Source organism: Rhincodon typus, chromosome 23, assembly GCF_021869965.1.
Source record: "Rhincodon typus isolate 14 chromosome 23, sRhiTyp1.1, whole genome shotgun sequence".
Lineage (NCBI taxonomy): Eukaryota > Metazoa > Chordata > Chondrichthyes > Orectolobiformes > Rhincodontidae > Rhincodon > Rhincodon typus.
Window position 1 is genome coordinate 33,575,851 of NC_063354.1, and position 20,293 is coordinate 33,596,143.

Sequence of the window (20,293 nt, forward strand, 5' to 3'; positions counted from 1 at the left end):
GGATGAACACAGCAGGCCAAGCTGCTTGGCCTGCTGTGTTCATCCAGCTCTACACCTTGTTATCTTAGATTCTCCAGCATCTGCAGTTCCTACTATCTATGTAATCCTATATTGTCATAATTGTCTTTTGCAGGCATTGATGCCTTGAAAACAAGTGATTGCAGGAGTGCAGAACTGTCTAGTACATTAGCAACTGATCATTCACCATGTGAGATTGAAGTGTGTGTAGTCATGGATTATTTGGCTACAGTAAAGGACCAAAGCTGAGTCCGATCTTGTTCTCACTCAACACCTGCCCATTCACTTTCAGAAAGGGGTCAACTGAAACTTCTTCTTTCAAATTACAACTTAAGAAACGACATTTAATGTAAACATCCAAGTTTGTTCAGCCACTCCGTTGTGCCTGGCCTGTAGTGTTGCAAAGCAAATTGAAGTTATTCTTCAAGGGATGGATATTATTGAATTTCCTCTAGGTCATTAAAGCTCAATGTAGTACACCTACTGTTGCTTCTGCTCACAAAAATTAGCTAAAGAGTGACCTGAGATTGAACTCGGGTGCTTCCTATGCTTTCGATGTGTGAGTACATCAGCAGGCTGCAAATCAATGTTTTAATATAGCACTGACCAAACATTGTCTTTCAAAAGATTTTAAAATTGTTTTTCAAGTCTGAAGCAGAAATTAAAGATTTTTTGTAGAAAATTGCATCTCCGATTCCTAAAATAATCTTATTTTTCAACCGTTATGTCCTAATTATTCAGTTCTACTCACAGATATGTAGAATTAGCTCACTTTCTGCTCCATCACCTACAAGGGGATGGCAATTAAACTTCATTCCAGGTTTCTGCTACTGGCGTTTTGTAACTGACCTTGAGGAAATGTCTCAAAACAATCCATTGATTTTTTTTTTTCAGTGATTATTTCCTATTACCAGAGAAAAGGGCTGGAATCTCCATGTTGTGCCTTTCTCCAGATCCTCACCCTTCAGTTTCTAAGGCAAATCATTTACAAAAGAAACAAAGATAGAAATTATACAACAGTAATTTATTTTGGACTACTTTTCTCATAAGCAATGATTTCTTTTGATTTTATTCCATTCAATGCTATCACTAACCTGCAAGTTAATTTTGAGCCTGCTGACTTTGCTTATATACACCAGTCACATCCTCCCAATTGGAGGTTGTATTTGGCAGGTAATGAAAATATTGTGTCCTGCTTCATGCTGTCGTGTATTGATTACTTTGTTTCCTTTCATTTCCAGTCTGTCATTTTGCCCGTTCATGATGCAGCAAGGTGGTTGGATGAATGCCTGCAATCGGTTCTGGAGCAGGATTTCCAGGGATCCATGCAATTATCCGTTTACGATGATGCCAGCAAGGTTGTGTATGGTATTTAATTCAGTTTCAACTTTTTCTGGACCACTCTGCATTCCTAACTTAGCAAGAGCTCTTACCTTTGAGTACGTAGTCTACCAAACAAGCAAAAAGAAACTAGACCCTTTGCTTTGCGGTTCAGTTGATGTGCAGTTGAGTTATGGTGACCATGAGATTCGAGGTTCCATCACTGGTCTCCATTGAGTTTGTGAGGCTTTGATAATAGGGACTGCTTATTGTCTCCCACTGGTAACTAATGGGTGGCGATGATACAAGTGCTCTTTGTCCTGAATAGGATGAGGTGTAACTACTATGATTTCCAAGATCAGCAAAACTTTTGTCCACATTTGTCATGTTGACTGCATCTCAAGGAATAGAAATACAGCTAGGTTAGTCAAAGCCTGAGAATCTGTGCCTCAGCAAGTGTTGCCAATCTTGAGTAAGGAGTCTGGAAATACTTCTTTAAAACAAAATGAAAGGAACCAAATAATTCAAATGCTACAGGGATGATTGATATAGCTTGGAATTGAAGCATCATTTTTTCAATATGATTCCACTTCTGTCATTATAAGTATGGAAGACATTTGAACAACTCCTGTGGTTTTATGTGAAATATTTTTCATCTGTTTCCTGCAAGTTTTTCCTTTTAATTTTGAAATTGCTATTGATCAGACTCAATTACAATTTTTTTAATTCAATATCACATACCAAACTTAAATTTCTGTAATGAAATTTAGAAGACCATAATTCAATGAGAACAGCGCAACATGGGGCTTTGCTACAAGATGGACATGTTCCTGCTTTTATTTCCTTCTTTAAGTGTGTTGAATCAAAGCTATATTTGTTGTGATACCTGTATGCCAGTGAGTTATTGTCATATATGTTGAGGTTCTGCTTTTAAAATTTGACAGAATTAGTTACAGGCTTGGGGACGTGGGAGGGGGCAGTGCTGAGGGTATTTGTCTTGGTGGGAGCAGCGTTAGACGGGACAGCAACAATGTAATCCTACAAAATAAACTTTGCAAGCAACGAGCTGTTAGAGATGAACGTATCCCCAGTGGTTAGCATCCCACATTTGTGGTGTACAAAGCGTAATTGAAGGTTTTTTTAATGTATAGAATTGTAGAAAACCACAATACTGCCAGTCAGCACATAGCAGTTGAAAATACAGTTAATTCATATAAAAAGAAGATTTGATAATCAAACTAACAGCCCAATAAATCTCATTCTCCTCCCATCCAGACATGTTGCAATATGTCGGTACTTAAGATTGTAGGGATTAAGCTTATTGTAGCAATTACATTCTTAGGTGTCTTCTGAATTGTTTTTGTTACTCCTTAACATTAATAATCTAGAGTATCTGGAAGTTCAAGCAGTTTGACCGTTTCGCACCAGTTTGAATGCTTATTTAGAGAGAACAACATATACCTCAGATCATCCTAGTTACACGATCTCCCCAGTAACAGCAGAAGCAAAATACGCTGCAGTCAATGAATCTACCAAATTCTCCTGTGACTCTTTAGTCAACCAAGTCGAGCTTATGAGGCAGTGGTTTCCCGAAAAATCCTTCAGTTGCAAACTATCAGCATGCCCTCTGTAGTGGGAAATCTTCTCTTCCCTCAAAAATACACAGCTAGCATCTGGAAAAACTGTAGTGAATCCATAATGGAAACAGAGAAAGGCTGCAAATACATGATGGGGCAGGCAATATCTGTGGAGAAAGAAACTGAGTTAATGTTTCAATAAATTTTCTGTCAGAACTGCAAAAAGTGAATCCTCACTCACTTGTGTACTCAGCCTCAGAAGCAAATGACTATAACAGTAATTCTTACAGATATTGAGCTTAACATAAGCAAGGGAATAAAAAGATTACAGCATTATCCTTCGTCATTTTATTCTTTCCCACCTGGGTGAGTCAAAATAGCTGGGAACTTCCACTTCCTACTGCTGTGGAAATGAAAGGAGATCTGAGACGCAATTGGAATTATTTCCATGCTCAGTGGTAAAACTTTGAAATAGCGACAGAATTAATGAAAAAAAACCTCAGCATGTAAGACTTGTAAGTAAGTCTCTTGTAGTGCAGTGATACTAACCCTACTGCCACCCTAGAAGGCCCAGAGGCATGTAATAACATCTCCAAACAGGTTGATTAGAAAATATAAGAGTTGCAAACCTGTTTTCAATATTGGGGAAAGAGTGCTACAAGATCTGTTAACACCTTAGCACGCAATGAAGAGCAGAAAAGCAAATAAATGTTGCAGGCTGTGAAGAGACACTTCAAACACAAAGTTAGTGTTACTTATAAATGGTACTTGTTCAACATTTGAGCTTATGGGGAGGTAGAGATGTTGATCAGTATATTACCAAACAGATTCAGTTAGCTAAATTTTAAGAATTTGGACAACTGAAAAGTGATCTCATCAGAGATAGTATTGTCTTAGACAATCCTGGCATGAGAGCCTGTCTGCTGACTGAGGAGAAATGTACTCTTAATCTATTGACAGTGCAGAAGGTCTGAGCTGACAGTTTCAGCTAGGGCATACTAATAGAGCAACGGGTTAAGATTTGCAATTTGCTGAAGTGCTTTCCAGGCTGCATTAAAAGAAACAAATTAGGAAAAAGGAGATCTAAAACAAAAGATAGTGCAGGAAAAGAAGGGAGCAATCAAAAAAAGTGACAACTCCTACAGACTGAATTAGAAGCATGGTAGCTGTAAAAATACCTGGGCAACTGAAAGTATGCATAGATCCAAGGATCTTGGTGAAGCTTTTGAAGAGTTCTCACCATCTCATGTCAACTATTGAAGAAAGTTTGCTACAATTTCCAAAGCAAAGGTTTTTATTACCATCAATACAGAGGATGGTTATTGACAACTTTCTAACTACACTCTGGACACCATGTGCAGGATAGATACCATTTTGTATTTCAACCTTTCCCAAAGAGTATCAATGTCGACAGCACAAGGTGGTCAGTGATCTTCATGGAGTGGAAGCTGCTGTAGGTTATCTGCTAGACTGTGGATGTAAAGACACAATGGAAGAAGCCGTCGCAGATCATGATCAGAATCTGGAGTGATGGCTAGAGAGAGCTTGCCAGATGAACCTGAAGCTGATCAAGAAAAAGATACAGTTGAGGGTGCCTGAAGTTGAGTATTTAGGCCATGTACTGTCAGCAAAATGGCTTTGCCTGGATCCTAATAAGATGAGAGCTGTATGGGAGGCAAGGAGAACCAAAGACCTAATGGTATTATAGCTAGACTATTAATCCAGAAATTGAGCTAATGTTCCAGGGAACCGAGTTCAAATCCCGCTATGGTAGATGGTGGAGTTTGAATTCAGTAAAGAATCTGGAATTAAAAGTCTAACGATAACTATGAAACTGTTGTTGATTATCAGGAAAAAAAACAGCTTGTTCATTAATGTCTTTTAGAGAAGGAAATCTGTCATCCTTATGTGGTCTGGCCTACATGTGGTTGATTCTTAGCTGTCCTCTGGGCACTTAGGGATGGGCAGTAAATGCTGGCATAACAAGAGATGCCCACATCCTATGTGAATAAAAAAAGTACACGAATCCAACAGATATAAAAATGGTGTGAGGATTTGTTGGACTTATCAACTATTTTGCAAATTTCTAGCTTAATGTATCGCCAGAGTGTGAACATCTTGGTAAGGTCACTGCTAGAGGTGTGCACAGAAGAATCAGCAGCTTTCACTAATGTCAGACAACTAGTGATGACATGGCAGTGCTGTGGTACTATTGTGTCAATGATGAAGTCACCTTGCAGTGTGATTCCAGTGAGATAAGACACAGCTACCATTATGTACTGGGGACAACAAGATGCATTTGCATCCAGGGCATTATTACAATTTAAATGATGCTATGCTGAAACCGGAAAGAGTGCTTGGCTAGTTTCTTTGCTCGTGAGCATTTTAGTCAATGCCTGTTTGAGAGAGCCAAAGTGACAGCAGAGTCTGGCCATTAAAATCCTCCTCAAACTGCTTCCATCTGCTCTAGAGCACCTGTAAAAATGCCCCTTCGTTTGCAGGGACAGTATCTAGATGTGACATACAAGTAAAGGAAACAGAAGTGCATTGCTGACATGCTGTCAGGAGTAACACTCCTGTGATTAAAGTTTGAGGATTGTATGACAAAGTGCAAAATCATCCAGATTCAATGAAAAGCAACAGCTCAACATATTCTGGAATTCAGTGACCCAGCAGAGATAGTGAATCTGAAAGACAAGAGTCTCACTCCAATAAAAAAAAACTACTTAAACAGAATGCAACTCTCCAAGGGATTGGTATTGAAAAGATAACCTAAAAGCATCAAATATATGCCTGTTGTTTTAAAAGCATATTGGACATATAGCGATAAAATGATAGCCCAGAATGGCATCTTGAGCAAAGGAAAGAGAGTAATTACCTCTAAAGATATGAACAAAGGGACGCTGAAGCACATCCATGCAAACCATCAAGGATGTGAGTTTTGTCCGAGGAAGGCAAGAAAAGTGCTGTACTGGGCAAAAACGAACAAAGGATTAAGGATCACATTAACCAGTCTAGTACTTGTGAAATGTACCAAGCTAGGCAAGCTTAAGAGCTGTTCATGACACATCTCCGATCAATTGAACTCTTCTTCACTGAAGAACTGATCATCATGTCACTATCGACTACCATTCTGAATACTGGGTGTTAGACTAGCTGATATCAGCCACTAACGAAGAGATAGCAGCACAATCTCGTCTTCATGGCTTCCAGACATTGCGATGCGTGACAATGATCCTCGATTTTTCAAGTGAAGCATTGATGCATTTCACAAAAGATTAGGATATTCATCACAATTCGTCAGCTCCACATTAACCCCACTCAAATGGAAAGGCGCAGGCAACAGTGGAAATTGCCAAAGGGGTCAGAAGCAAATCGAGCACAGACTTGCACAAGGCAATGCTGGAGCGATGAAATACATGGGCTAAAGTCTTGGAAAACAGGCCAGTGAAAGACTATTGTCACAGTGTGTTCCTAAACTACTCTTGCAATGACGAAAAAAAAAACTACTGAAGCCAGAAGGTGTGAGTAACAACTTCAAGGTGAAATGACAGCAACCCAAATTTCACTTTGATAAAACCACCAAGTCATTGCCAGAGCTGAGCATTGGAGAGCCAGTCAGATTGCAAATGTTCAGCTGTCTCCACAAGAATAAGCCCATGTAGAAACTTGGGAATTGTGTAGAGTAGTTGTCGCCTCAACCACACACAGTGAATATGAATGGCCAGATATGTTGTTGCAATCACAGACACGCATGCAACTGGTGAATCGACAGTGACTTTAGACATTTTCTTTTGCCCTCTTAGATAGTTGGAGACTTTGAGAAACTCAGCCAGGAGCAGTCGGAAAGCAAGTGATGTCAACTAGGAATTGAACAGGCAGCAGATCGGAAAGATGTGATCTCACCATCTGCACAGAGTATAGAATGATCACTGTTATCCCGTAATGGAAATCGAACAACGATAGTTATAACAGCTACAACACTCTCCTTGAGAATGACATTGTCCAGAGAAGGAAGATCTCTAAGAACAAGCAGATACTAGAGGAAAAATCAATATCAACACGCACAATGCTATTAGGCAATCTACACGATTTGAAGACAATGTCTGTAATTTATTTTTCAAAGATTGACAAAAGAGGAACAGACTAGAAACTATTTTGTTAATAAGTGACAATTTTTTGTCATTATCTATCATGCTTAATTTGTAACTGAAAATGAGAACGAATGCGCATAATTTTGTACTTTTTATGAAAAGCCGGATGTTTGGAGAATTGTTATTGTGACTTCAGTGTCCTATCTGACTTGCCATAGTGGTGTGACCTCTACTTTTGTGTGCAGACTGTGGCAGCCATTAAACACACACCACTTGAAGCACAGACAGCTTTCCTTGCTTGAAAATTTGAAGGCTAAAGGGGATGAAAGGCATAAAACCGAAAAGCTGAGGCTGGGACGTGAGAGAGATCAAGTTGACTGGAGCAGAGGAGCTGTTTGAGAGTTAACATTCCAGTTGGAGGTTCGAGATTGATATCCCTGGCTTTCTGACTTTGGTTGAGGTTGTCAGAGTGGTCCAGTTATTTGGGAGGGCAAATGAAAATGTCTGAAGGCTTCCACCTTTAAGTAGCCTTTCTTTCTGACTGTTTAACCCAGGATTTGCACTGGTGGAACCTATGGAGGTACTTAAGAGAAGGGCCAATCCAATGTTTGAATGGATGAAGTCAGAAATCACATGACATCAGATTATAGTCCAACAGGTTTATTTGAGGTCACAAGCTTTCGGAGAGCAACTCCTTTGTCAGGCACCTTCACTTGATGAAGGAAGAATGTACTGAAAGCTTGTGACTTCAAATAAACATGTTGGACTATAACCTGGTGTCATGTATTTTTGACTTTGTCCATCCTGGTACCTCCCATATCATGAAAGGAGGAAAGCAGCATAATTAACTCCTAGAAGTAGAAGCAAAATGGAAAATTGATTTCTTGATCTGGAACAATTTAAACACTCAGATTTGTCAGTTTCCTTTTACCGTATCACGTTTAAGGTAGCATTTCATTTTTTGTGTGTTGTGTTTTTCATAATTCAAAACTGCCGAATTCACTATTTCATAAGGGATGTGCCACTATGATTTCAGATTTCTGGCTCCCTGCTTCTTGTGGTCGGGCAGAGTGTTTGAGTCCCACACTTGGTCATTGAAACTCAATATCTATCGTGTCAGGCTATGGCAGGTTGCCTTCAGAGGTCAAAGTTATTTGTCGGTTTTTCCAGAGCTTATTATGGATGCATTAATGGTGATGTGGGAAGTACAACTTCTTATAGTTTGCTCTAAGTTAAAAATTCGAAATTCCAACATGTTTCCAGTCCAGGGAAATGTGTCCAATGTAACATTTGCCCATTAAGCAGAATTCCTGAACAAAATGCTTAACCATTTCTGATGAAGGGTCTAGGCCCGAAACGTCAGCCTCTCTGCTCCTATGATGCTGCTTGGCCTGCTGTGTTCATCCAGCCTTGCACCTTGTTGTCTCGGATTCTCCAGCATCTGCAGTTCCTACTATCTCTGCTTAACCAGCCTGCTTTGTTTCAAGATGAAACGAATGGCTTAAGGTACAAATACTTGTAAAACAAATGTTCTTATGTAAAATTCACACAAACTGTCAGACCAAAAGATATCATACTTATGCCACGTAAAAAGTGTTCTTTGGTCATACTTCATTTATTTGTTGCAGGATGACTCTATGAATATTATTAGAAAATGGGCAACTAAACTTGAAGATCGAGGTGTACATGTTGTAATTGGTGGACATGAGTCTTCACACCCAAAAGGAGGTAAGCCATAGTTCATGAGTGTTTAATTTTGATCATTTGCGATATAATACATTTTTTCTCTGCTGTGCGTTGTAACATCATGCTGACATTGTAACGTTTAAAGTACAGGATGTTCCAGTGCTTAAAACATTTGTCCTGCCTAGTAACAAGGAGTTACACCACTCAAATCTGTTCAAGACTCCGTGAAAAGCAGCTCAAGGGTCAGAGTCAGTTTTAATCAGAGAGAAAATCAAGAGACAGGGAAGAACATAGAATATAGAACATAGAACAGTACAGCACAATACAGGCCCTTCGGCCCACAATGTTGTGCCGACCTATTATCCTACTAAGATCAGTCTACCCTACATTTTACTATCCTCCATGTGCCTATCCAAGAGTCGTTTGAAAGTCTCTAATTCCACACACCCACCACTCTCTGTGTGAAGAACCTACCTCTGACATCTCCCCTATACCTTCCTCCAATCACCTTAAAATTATGCCCCCTCGTAATAGTCATTTCCGCCCTGGGAAAAAGTCTCTGGCTATCCACTCTATCTATGTCTCTCATCATCTTGTACACCTCTATCAAGTCACCTCTCATCCTTCTTCACTCCAATGAAAAAAGGCCTAGCTCTCTCAACCTTTCCTCAATGTCCAATGCTAAGGGGTGACCTTATAGATGTTCATAAAATCATGATGGGCATGGATAGAGTAAATAGACAAGGTATTTTCCCTGGGCTGGGGGAGTCAAAAACTAGAGGCTACAGAAACGTAGAAACATAGAAGACAGGAGCAGGAGGAGGCCATTCGGCCCTTTGAGCCTGCTCCACCATTCATCACGATCGTGGCTGATCATCCAAAACAATAGCCTAATCCTGCTTTCTCCCCATAACCTTTGATCCCATTCACCCCAAGTGCTACATCTAGCCACCTCTTGAATACATTCAATGTTTGGGCATCAACTACTTCCTGTGGTAATGAATTCCACAGGCTCACCACGCTTTAAGCAAAAAAAAAAAAGTCTCCTCATCTCTGTCCTAAATGGTCTACCCCGAATCCTCAGACTGTGACCCCTGGTTCTGGACATACCCACCATTGGGAACATCTACCCTGTCCAGTCCTGTTAGAATTTTATAATTCTCCGTGCTGCACATCTCTATGACTGTATAAGATCCTGGTAAACTTGAATGCATTGATTTAGAATATAAGAATTTTAGGAACTGGGAAGAAAAACATTTATCTCAATTATCCCATTTCCTTTGATTGATGTCAACTCCAATAACACACAGAATATGCAAACAAAATTATGAACTTACCTTCCCCAAGCATTGTCACCGTATCTACCCTGCTACAGACTATAGGAGTTCATGAAGGCAGCTCACCACTACCATGTCAACACTAATTGGCGATGGCCAATAAATGCTGACCTAGCCAGTGACGCCTATTTTAACATGTTTTTGAAAAAAAAATACAAACAACAAATTAGATAAAGGGTAAGACGTTTTAGCAAGATCAAAAGCTCTATGCATCTAAACTTCAACAGTTAGCTCTGTGGGAATAGAGATGAACAAAAGTCCTGAGGTACTTACTAACTTAATGAAGCATGAAGGAAGCTGTCTGCCAGAGATGATGGTAGTTCAGTACAGCTGAAAATGGAGAGGTCAAGGAAGCCCTCAAGAAGTATTTGCTTGGTGTGGTTCAGGAGATTGGAATTCAGAGAAGCTCAGAGGGCGTTCCAATCCAGCTAAACTGAACTATTTGCTCTGTGGAACTGGAGTGGAGCCTTGTGAATCCGATGGGGCGTATTCTTGGAAGGAGAATTTGAAGGTGCTGGTGAGAAGTGACCCAGGAGGATTCTGGGAGAAGTTGGTGCAGTTAGCACAACTGAAAATTTTGAGTAAAAGCCTTACCAAATCAGCAGCTGGGAACTGGAATCATGGAGGCTGGATACAGTGAATACAGCAGGTTAAAAACTTGAGCATGGGTTATTTTGGGCCTAGTTTGGAATAGAAGCCTTACCATAATCCATTACACAGGGATGATCATTGGAGCTGTACTTCATGACATCACAAGTTCAGAAGTGGACAGAAGGGCTCCTGATTTGGTACATAATGGTCTAGTGATTTTTTTCTTCTTATCTTCAATTTCCATTCACCTTTCCATACTCATAAGGCTTCAATATAGTGGAATTTAGTCTACTGCTAGGGTAACATAGTACTGGGATTTAGAGTGGCACCCAGACTGTTGTTTACAGAATAGTAGATTTAGTATTTTTTTTCTGTAAGAATCTCACAGTAGTGGCCATGTTAGTTAGCTGTAAATTCATTTAATAGAAATTTAGTTTTAATTGAATAGTTGCTAGATGGTAAAAACGGCATCCAGCAGGTAGTATGGTTCTCCTGTGGAATGTGGGAAATCAAAGACAGTTTGAACGTCCCTGACGTCTACATCTGCAGGAAGTGTGTCCAATTGTAGCTCCTGATAGACCACATGGATCAGTTGGAGTGGTAGCTGGGCATACTTAGGAGCATGCAGGAGGTGGAAAGCATCATAAACAGGAGTTTTGGAGACCTGGTCATGCCCAAAGTTCAGGCAAATGGATGGATGACCGTTAGAAGGGCCAGGCAGACCGTGCAGGAGCCCCCTGTGGCTATCCCCCCCTCTCAGCAGTGTATCATTTTGGATACTGTTGGTGGGGGGAATGGTAACAGCAACAGCCAGAGCGGTGGCACCACAGCTGGCTCTGTTGTACTGCAGGGAGGGTCAAAGTGCAGTAGAACAGTAGTAAGAGGGTCTCCAAAGTCAGGAACACAGGCATTTCTTTGGCCATACGAGACAGATGGTGCGTTGCCTCCCTGGTGCCAGGGTCAAGGATGTCTCTGAGCGGGTATGGGACATTCTCAAAATGGTGGGCAAGCAGTCAGAGGTTGGACAAATTGGTACCAACAACATAGGCAAGTAGAGTGCAGAGGTCCTGCAAAGGGAGTTCAGGGAGTTAGGTAGTAAGTTGAAAAGCAGGACCTTTCGGGTTGTAAACTCAGGTTTACTCCCTGTGCCCCAGGCCAATGAGGCTAAGCATAGGAAGATAAAACCGTTAAATATGTAGCTAAAGAGCTGGTGTAGGAGGGAGGATTTCAGGTATCTGGATCATTGGGATGTCTTCCAGAGCAGCAGGGATCTGTTCAAAAGGATGGGTTGCTCCTAACCTGAAGGGGCACCAACATCCTGGCAGTGGGGGTGGATTTGCTAGTGCTACTCGGAAGAGTTTAAACTAGTATGGCAGGGAGTGCGGGAACCAGAGCTGCAATCCGGTAAGTAGCATAATCGAGGAGGAGTCTAAGACTAAGGCCAGTAAGGCTAAGAGGAAGAACAAACAGGGACAGGTTATTGAACACGGCAGGACTGGCAGTCTGAGGTGTATTTGTTTTAATGCAACGAGTATGACAGGTAAGGCAGATGAAGTTAGAGCTTGGATTATAGTACATAACTATGATGTTGCAGCTATTACAGAGACTTGGTTGAGAAGGGGACAATGCTGGCAACTTAGCATTCCAGGATTTAGATGTTTCAGGCGAGATGGAGAAGAACGTAAAAGTCGTTGGGGGAGTTGCATTACTGATTAGGGAGAATATCACAACTGTACTCGGAGGACACCTTGGAGGGCTCAAACAGCAAGGCCTGATCAGTAGAGTTCAGGAACAGGAAGGGTGCAGTCACTTTGATGGGATTGTACTATAGGTCTCCCAACAGCCAGCAGGTGATAGAAGAACAGATATGTGGACAGATTATGGAAGAATATAAATAAAACAGGGTTGTTGTGGTATGTGATTTTAACTTCCCCTACATTGACTGGGACTCCGTTGGTGCCAGGGCTAGGATTGGAGGGAATTTGTTAGGCGCATCCAGGCGGGATTCTTGAATCCATGTAAAAAGTCCAACTAGGGAAGGGGCCATGCCAGACCTGATATTGAGGATTGAGCCAGGACAGGTGATCAAAGGTTCAATGGGAGAGCATTTTGGGAACAGTGACCATAATCCTGTAAGTTTTATAGTTCTTGGATAAAAGTACTAAGCTGGGGGAAGACCAACTATGACAATATTATCCAGGAACTGGGGAATCTTGATGGGGGCAGCTATTTGAGGGTAAATTCACATCTGGCATGCGGGAATTTTTTAAAGGTCAGTTGTTTAACGTTCAGGGCCAGCATTTTCCTGTGAATATGAAGGATAAGGATGGCAAGATTCGGGAACCTTAGATGACAAGAGAAATGGTAAGCTTAGTCACAAAGAAAGAGGAGGCATACGTAAGGTTTAGGAAACTGAAGACAGATAGAGCCCTCAAGGAATATAAAGAAAACAGGAAAGAAGTTAAGTAAGGAGTTAGGGAGGCTAAAAGGGGCTCTGAAATGTCCTTGGGAAACAGGATTAAGGAAAATCTCAAGGGCATTATTCCATATATAAGGAGCGAGAGGGAAGATAAGGTCCACTCGAGGACAAAGGAGGAAATTTATGCATGGAGCTGGAGGAAGTAGGTAAGGTTCTTAATGAATACTTCGCATCAGTATTCACAAAGGAGAAGGACGTGGTGGATGGTGAGTATCGGGTGGGGTATGTTACTATTCTAGGGCATGTCAGTATAAAAAAGAAGGTGGCATTGTGTATTTTGAAAAGGTTTAAGACAGACAAGTCGTTAGGACCTGATGGGATCTATCCCAGAATGCTGAGGGAGGTAGGTGAGGAAATTGTTGAGGCCTTGTATGAAATCTTTGTATCCTTTTAATCACAGGAGAGGTCCCAAAGGAACATTAGCCAACGGTGTTATTTTGGTAAAGAAGGGCAACAAGGATAATCTGAGAAATTACAAGACAGTGAGCCTTAGGTCAGTAGTAGGGAGATTTTTGGAGAAGTTTCTTCGAGACAGGATTTACTCATATTTGGAAAAATATGTGCTTATTAATGATAGGCAGTATGGCTTTGTGTCGGGGAGGTTGTGTCTCTCAAACTTGATTGAGATTTTTGAGGCAGTGATGAAGATGATTGATGAGGAGAGGGTGGTGGATGTTGTCTACATGGACTTTAGCAAGGCCTTTGACAAGGTCCTTCATGGCAGGCTGATGGAAAAAGTGAAGTTTTATGAATCTGTAGTGAGCTGGTAAGATGGATACAGAACTGGCTTGGTCATAGAAGACAGAGAGTAGTGTTGGAAGGGTGTTTTTCTGACAGGAGATCTGTGACTAGTGATGTTTTGCAGGGATCAGTGCTGGGGTCTCTGTTGTTAGCAATACATATAAATAACTTGGAGGAGAATATAGGTGAACTTCACCTGATGAAGGAGAAGCGCTCTGAAAGCTTGTGATTTAAATAAACCTGTTGGACGATGACCTGATGCCGTGTGACTTCTGACTTTATCCACCCCAGTCCAACACCAGCACCTCCACATCATAGTAGGTTTGCGGATGACACAAAGACTAGGGGGGGCGGCTGCGGACAGTGAGGAAGATTGCAGAAGATACAGCAGGATAGAGATAGGCTGGAGACTCGGGCAGAGAAGTGGCAGATAGAATATAATCCAGATATATGCAAGGTGTTGCAAATTGCAGGGGGGAAATACAGTAAATGGCTGCATACTTAGAAGCATTAAAGTACAAAGGGATTTGGTGTACAGTTTGCTGAAAGTGGCAACACAAGGATAAGGTGATCAAAAAAGTGTATGGCATGCTTGCCTTCATTAATCAGGGCATAGAGTATAAAATTTGACAAGTCATATTGCAGCTGTATAGAACTTTAATTTGGCCACATTTGGAATATTGTGTATAGTTCTGGCTGCCACTCTATCAGAAGGATGCAAAAGCTTTGGAAAGGGTGCAGAAATGGTTTACAAAGATGTTGCCTGGTTTGGAGGGTATTAGCTATGAAGAGAGATTGGACAAATTTGGTTTAATTTTTGTTTGAACGTCAGACTGAGGGGCGAACTGATAGAAGTTCACCAAATTAGAATGGATAAGCTGGAGTCTTTTTCCCAGGGTAGAAAGGTCAATTACAAAGGGAAGTAGGTTTGAGGTAAAAGAGGGAAGGTTTAAAGGAGAGGTGAGAGGCAAGGATTTTTCAGAGGGTGGTAAGTGACTGGAATGTGCTGCCAGAGGTGGTGGTAGAAACAGATACGAGAGAAACGTTTAAGAGGCATCTTGATAGACAGGGAATAGAGGGATATGATTTTTCATAGAATCCCTACAGTGTGGAAGCAGGTCCTTCGGCCCAACAAGTCCACGCCGACCCTTGCAGCATCCCACCCAGACCCATCTCCCTATAACCCACACACCCCTGAACACTACGGGCAATTTAGCATAGCCAATCCACCTAGCCGGCACATCTTTGTACTGTGGGAGGAAACCGGAGCACCGGAGAAAACCCACACAGACACGGGGAGAATGTGCAAACTCCACACAGACAGTCGCCCGAGGCTGGAATCGAACCTGGGTCCCTGGTACTGTGAGGCTGCAGTGCTAACCGCTGAGCCACCATGCCGCCCATGATCTGTGTAGAGGCAATTTTTTTTTGAGTTTAGAAAGGTGTGTTGGTGCAGACTGTTTGGGCTGTAGTGTGCTGCACTGTTCTTTGTTCTTTTTTCAGCGAATGGTGATCATTTGCTGGGGCATTGTAAGTTAGAGTCCAGACAAATACCTGGAGGCCAAGGAAAAAAGCTGGAAGGCTTCCAAGCTGAATAGGAAAGGCTAGATCTTTGAAAGTAAAAGGTTTGAGGAGGAGACAGAGTTTTAGTGAGATTTGGTGGGTCATAGTATTACAAATGACTGGGTAGGTTCCTGAGAAAGTTATGGGATCTATCTGGACCTCACCAGCTGTTTAATGTGCTGTTTGGATATTCAGCCAGAATTTGTCCATTGACCCGTATTTACCTTGTGTTATTTCCGGATGTTAGACGTAGGTTGTGTGTACATCATTGATTCTTTTCCAGGGTTGCATAATAAAATTTATATTGTTTATTCAAAACCAGGGAATCTTATGGCTTTGTTCTTTCTAGCAATTACCTGTGATTTCAAAATTCATCTACTTTAAACAAAACTAAAAGGTTACTGGTCCTTAACAAGATTGCAACATAAATTTGTCAGTCATGTTCAGGATTGTAGTACAAATTGTCCTTCTTGCCTGGCATTTTAATAGGTTTCAATGTATAATAGTATGATAGAAAATAAATGCTTCCATTTACATAGCAGCAACAACAACAACATATTTTTCTACAGTGCCTTTGTCGTAACATCTGGAGTTAGAGAAGGAAAATGGAGACAGCACCCCAGGGGAAGGACCTGCTGCTGCCTTATTAAGTAACACATAATGCAGTGGTGCTTCGCTAAAGGGAGTAGTGAAGTTTCTCACTGGCTCTTCCCTGAGCTTTGTACCACCCTTAGAAGTTTTTGAAAGAGCAGAGAAAAGTGAAGAGGTAAACAGATTTAGCCTAGATGTTTAAAAAAACCGGTCAGAAGATTGTCATCAATGATGGATAAAGAGAGAGGCAGTTTCACAAAAGCTCAGGCATTTCAGAGGGTAATTTAAGACTGGAAGAGAAGGCAGTGAGAGCATGATCAAATTGGGATTAATGAAAAGAACAAGATGCTTCCACTTAATATGTTTGGGACTGAGAGTCAGTGTAAGCCACTGAGGATCTGATTGGTGGGTGATCAGAATTTAGTGTGGGACCTGATACTTGGATAGCAGAATTTGTCGAAGGATGAGAGAGGACCAAGGAAGTTATTTGAGTAATTAAATCCAGAGGTGATAAAATCACGGAAAAATATACCAGGGTCGGAGTTCGTGTCGAGGCACAAACTAGAAACACAAGGCTAAAAAGGATAGCTTTCCTTTAAAAGCATCTGTGCTGTTCACCCTGCCAGCTCTTTGTGTTCTTGAGTTATTCCTGGAAACTCCCTGTTCAATTTACCAGTGTCTACCTTGTAATTTCAATGTCAACTCTGGTCTCATCTACAAATAGAAACACATTCCATATATTCAACCCATCAAGTGTTTTCATAACTTTAAAGGCTAGGGGAGGCGATGGCCTAGTGGTATTATCGCTGGACTGTTAATCCAGAGACCCAGATAGCATTCCGGATCAGATGGTGGAATTTGAATTCAACTTTAAAAAATCTGGAATTAAGAATCTAATGATAATCATGACTGTTGTAAAAACCCATCTGGTTCACTAATGTCCTTTTAGGGAAGGAAACTGCCATCCTTACCTACATGTGACTCCAGACCCACAGCAATGCGGTTGTCTCTAAACTGCCCTCTAGGCAATTAGGGATGGGCAATAAATGCTGCCTCGCCAGCGATGCCCTCATCTCGTTAATGAATAAAAAAAAGACTTCATATCTACACAGCATTGCACTTGGGAACAGGTATCTGGATTTCTGTGCTGCAATCCAAATTGTAACAACATAAGCAAAACTGCTTCCATATTAGAACTCTGCATCCAAAACCATTGGATCACCTGGATGCAGCGATTCTAAGAACAAAGGGAGGAACACTCGCGCATAAAGCAGCTTGTCAGATTTCCAATGCTTTTTCAAATCACAAACGCTATCTCCCGTTCCACTGCTCAGGCTAAACCAGACTCTCTAAACCTTGGTATCCTTTTCAGTGTAGTTCTGAATGTTAGCCCCCTTATCAGATTATGTTCATCTTTCCCGTGCAGCACGGTTCAATTGTACCTCAACACAAACTTCTCCAACACTGGTAGATTTTTCCATGATTTTATCACCTCTGGACTTAATTACTCAAATAACTTCCTGATCCTCTCTCATCCTTCCACAAAATCTGCTTGTCCAAGTATGAGGTCCCACACTAAATTCTGATCACCCACCACTCAGATCCTCAGTGGCTTACACTGAGTCTCAGTCCCAAGCATATTAAGTGGAAACATCTTTGATCTTTTCATTAATCCCAACTTGATCATGTTCTCGCTGCAATCTCTTCCAGTCTTAAATTACTCTCTGAAACCCCTGAGCTTTAGAAGGATATGCGTGTAAGTTTAATGAAAAGAGTTTGTTCAAGTATTAACACCAGAACAGACCTTATCAGACTGAATGGCCTGTTGCTGTACGACACATTCTGTAGGAATCAGTCTCAAGAAGAAGTCATTCATGTTGGGAATTATTGCAATAAATGAGTGCAAATATAGCAAGTAAAATATGCACCAGAAATAATAGGGATCTCATGAAATGTAAATTCTACAATAAGATGAGTGTACTTAAATGTTCTGTGAAGGGAAATCATTACATGATCTGTGTAGTTCCAAGATACCCATTAATTATAAATTTCTAAGAAATCTTTTTCAAAATATGAAACTTTTTTAAGCATTGGGGAAGAAAAAGTTTGTGATGAAAGCATTAAGGCAGGAAAGGGATCTGTGGGAGTTTTTTTTTATCTGACCTTTACGTGGCTGTTCTCAATTCTAGTGTATGACTGGAATTGAATAAAGTTTCCTCAGAAACTGCTGGGTGCGAAAATGTCATATTAGTGAGAATACTGTTCACAGTTGATGCTTATCATTTCACAATTCACACTTGATCTTCTAGCAGTTATAAAGCAATAAACCTATTCCTGGATTTCCAAGAGAAATGCAATGTTGCACTTTGCGATTTATATTTAGTTTTGTTTTCAGCTGAATCTTTTGAACCTTAAGTGCTCGGTAAACACATCTTAACACAGCTTTTTAATGACGGTGCATGCCATGGGATATTGTGACATGATTTGCTGAATTGTCAGCACAAGATTTGATAAAAGGAATAAGTAACAATGTGGCACAGTGAATCTCTGATTATAAAATAATAAGTCAGCCCGCCCACCAAAAGTGGAATGAGAACATGAGGCAAGTGGAAAGTCCACAACTATACATCAGATAAATCCTCTCCTATGTGTTGCCTATTGGCACAGCAGAGGCTTGACACAAATGTTGCAGAAACTGCTTTACAGTATGCAGTATGAGAACTTCCCATTCTCATTCTTCCGGATCGTCAATTAACATGTTACTTTTTTCCAGTGACATTGTCAGTGTATCGCTGTATTAGGAATATTTTTGGGATTGCAAATCAGAGCTGTCAGAAAGCATTTGGCAAGATTTCCTCCATTTGAGGGAATAGTGGGTGCTGCTGCAACCAAGACGAAAGTTCTCAAAATTCAGAGTATAGTGACAAATTTGTGGAAAACTGTTTTAGCAACAGAAGACATGGAGTAATCCCAGATGGCAGTGCTGCAAGCTGGGTGACTGTGAAAGAGGAATCCCATATGGATTTTCACTGTCTGTGCTTGTTTGTTAATCATCTTGACAACATCCAGTTTGCAGATGATTGAAAATTGGGGAAAGTCAAGTATCCCATGGCCTTAAAGCATCAGTCAATGAGATTAACGGAGACATACTACTTGAGAAGTTGAGTGTGAACTAGAGTCAACTACTAATAACTGTAGTAAAGACAAGTTTCCATCCTGTTATTAATTAGAAAGGAACAAGGAATTCCTTGATCAGTGATTAAAACATGTAAGTGAAAGGAATCATAACTGTCCTTGCATTGAAAACACTTAATGTTGGGCGATGATTCACAAGACACACTCTTAGGCTGTACAGCTGGATGTATAAGAATGTAGCTCAGTTGGCTGAATGGCTGGCTTGCAATGGAAAATTATGCTAACAGTGTAGGTAACCATGAAGGACCCTCCTTCTCAACCTCTCCCCTTGCCTGAGGTGTGACGACCCTCGGGTTCAACCAGCACCAGTCCTTTCTCTGTAAAGGGAGAGCAGAGCTATGGTCCAGTAGGATACAGTGACTTTACCTATAAGGATGTCAATTTAAGGAGCCAATACTGATTCCCATTATTAAAAATAAATAGTTATTACTTTCTTTTCAATTCAGAGCCTGCGTTGACCTCCATGTGAAACTTAAAAATTGCTGCAAGCTTTCATTACAAAGCACACATAAGAAAATCCATTCCTTGACCAGCATTTCCCAGAAAACTCAAGTAGAAGGCGAAAGCCTCTCTTGCCAGAAGGATGGATGGAGAATACCGGTGTCATGATGGTGGTGATATTTTGTTGGCTCCTGCAGTTGAATCACATGATTTGTGCTGAAGAGATTTCGGATCATGTGATACCAGGATTGACTTCATTCCAAGTTAAAGTGCAGTACAAAAGTTTTAAATGGTTTTGCTGTCAGAGTTTATGCACATTTTCTTTCTGACTTTTTCGATATCAAGCGCTACAATATGGAATTAGAGACAGAGAGAGCCCTAAAAAAGCCCTTTAATGTAGTTTATAAAGCACATCTGTTTGTCCGAGTTGTGTCTTGATTTGGTTTTGAATGGGCTAATGTGGACCCCTGATGGTGTTTGTTTAATTTGATACCTCCCTGCTTTGACTAGGAAGTAAAGACAATGATTAATACTGGCATCATTGTAGAAAATTTAGACTGGCAGTCACAGGGAATGGACATTTTGAATAGACTGAGGGGAAGTGGCCCTGTTGGCACAAACATTGATTGTCTGTCCAGCATAGTTGGATCCAATTCTCTG

General features: G+C 40.9%; 1 protein-coding gene across 5 annotated transcripts in view; it reads left to right on the plus strand.

Annotated features, from left to right (window-relative positions):
* Positions 1-20,293, plus strand: part of LOC109935846 (UDP-GlcNAc:betaGal beta-1,3-N-acetylglucosaminyltransferase-like protein 1) — an 87,591-nt gene that overhangs the window by 3,752 nt on the left and 63,546 nt on the right. For all 5 annotated transcript variants that reach the window (XM_048610879.1, XM_048610882.1, XM_048610880.1 and 2 more), the window contains exons 2-3: positions 1,260-1,376; positions 8,638-8,737. In XM_048610879.1, the coding sequence (XP_048466836.1) occupies positions 1,260-1,376; positions 8,638-8,737 (217 nt within the window). The remainder of the gene's footprint in view (positions 1-1,259; positions 1,377-8,637; positions 8,738-20,293) is intronic.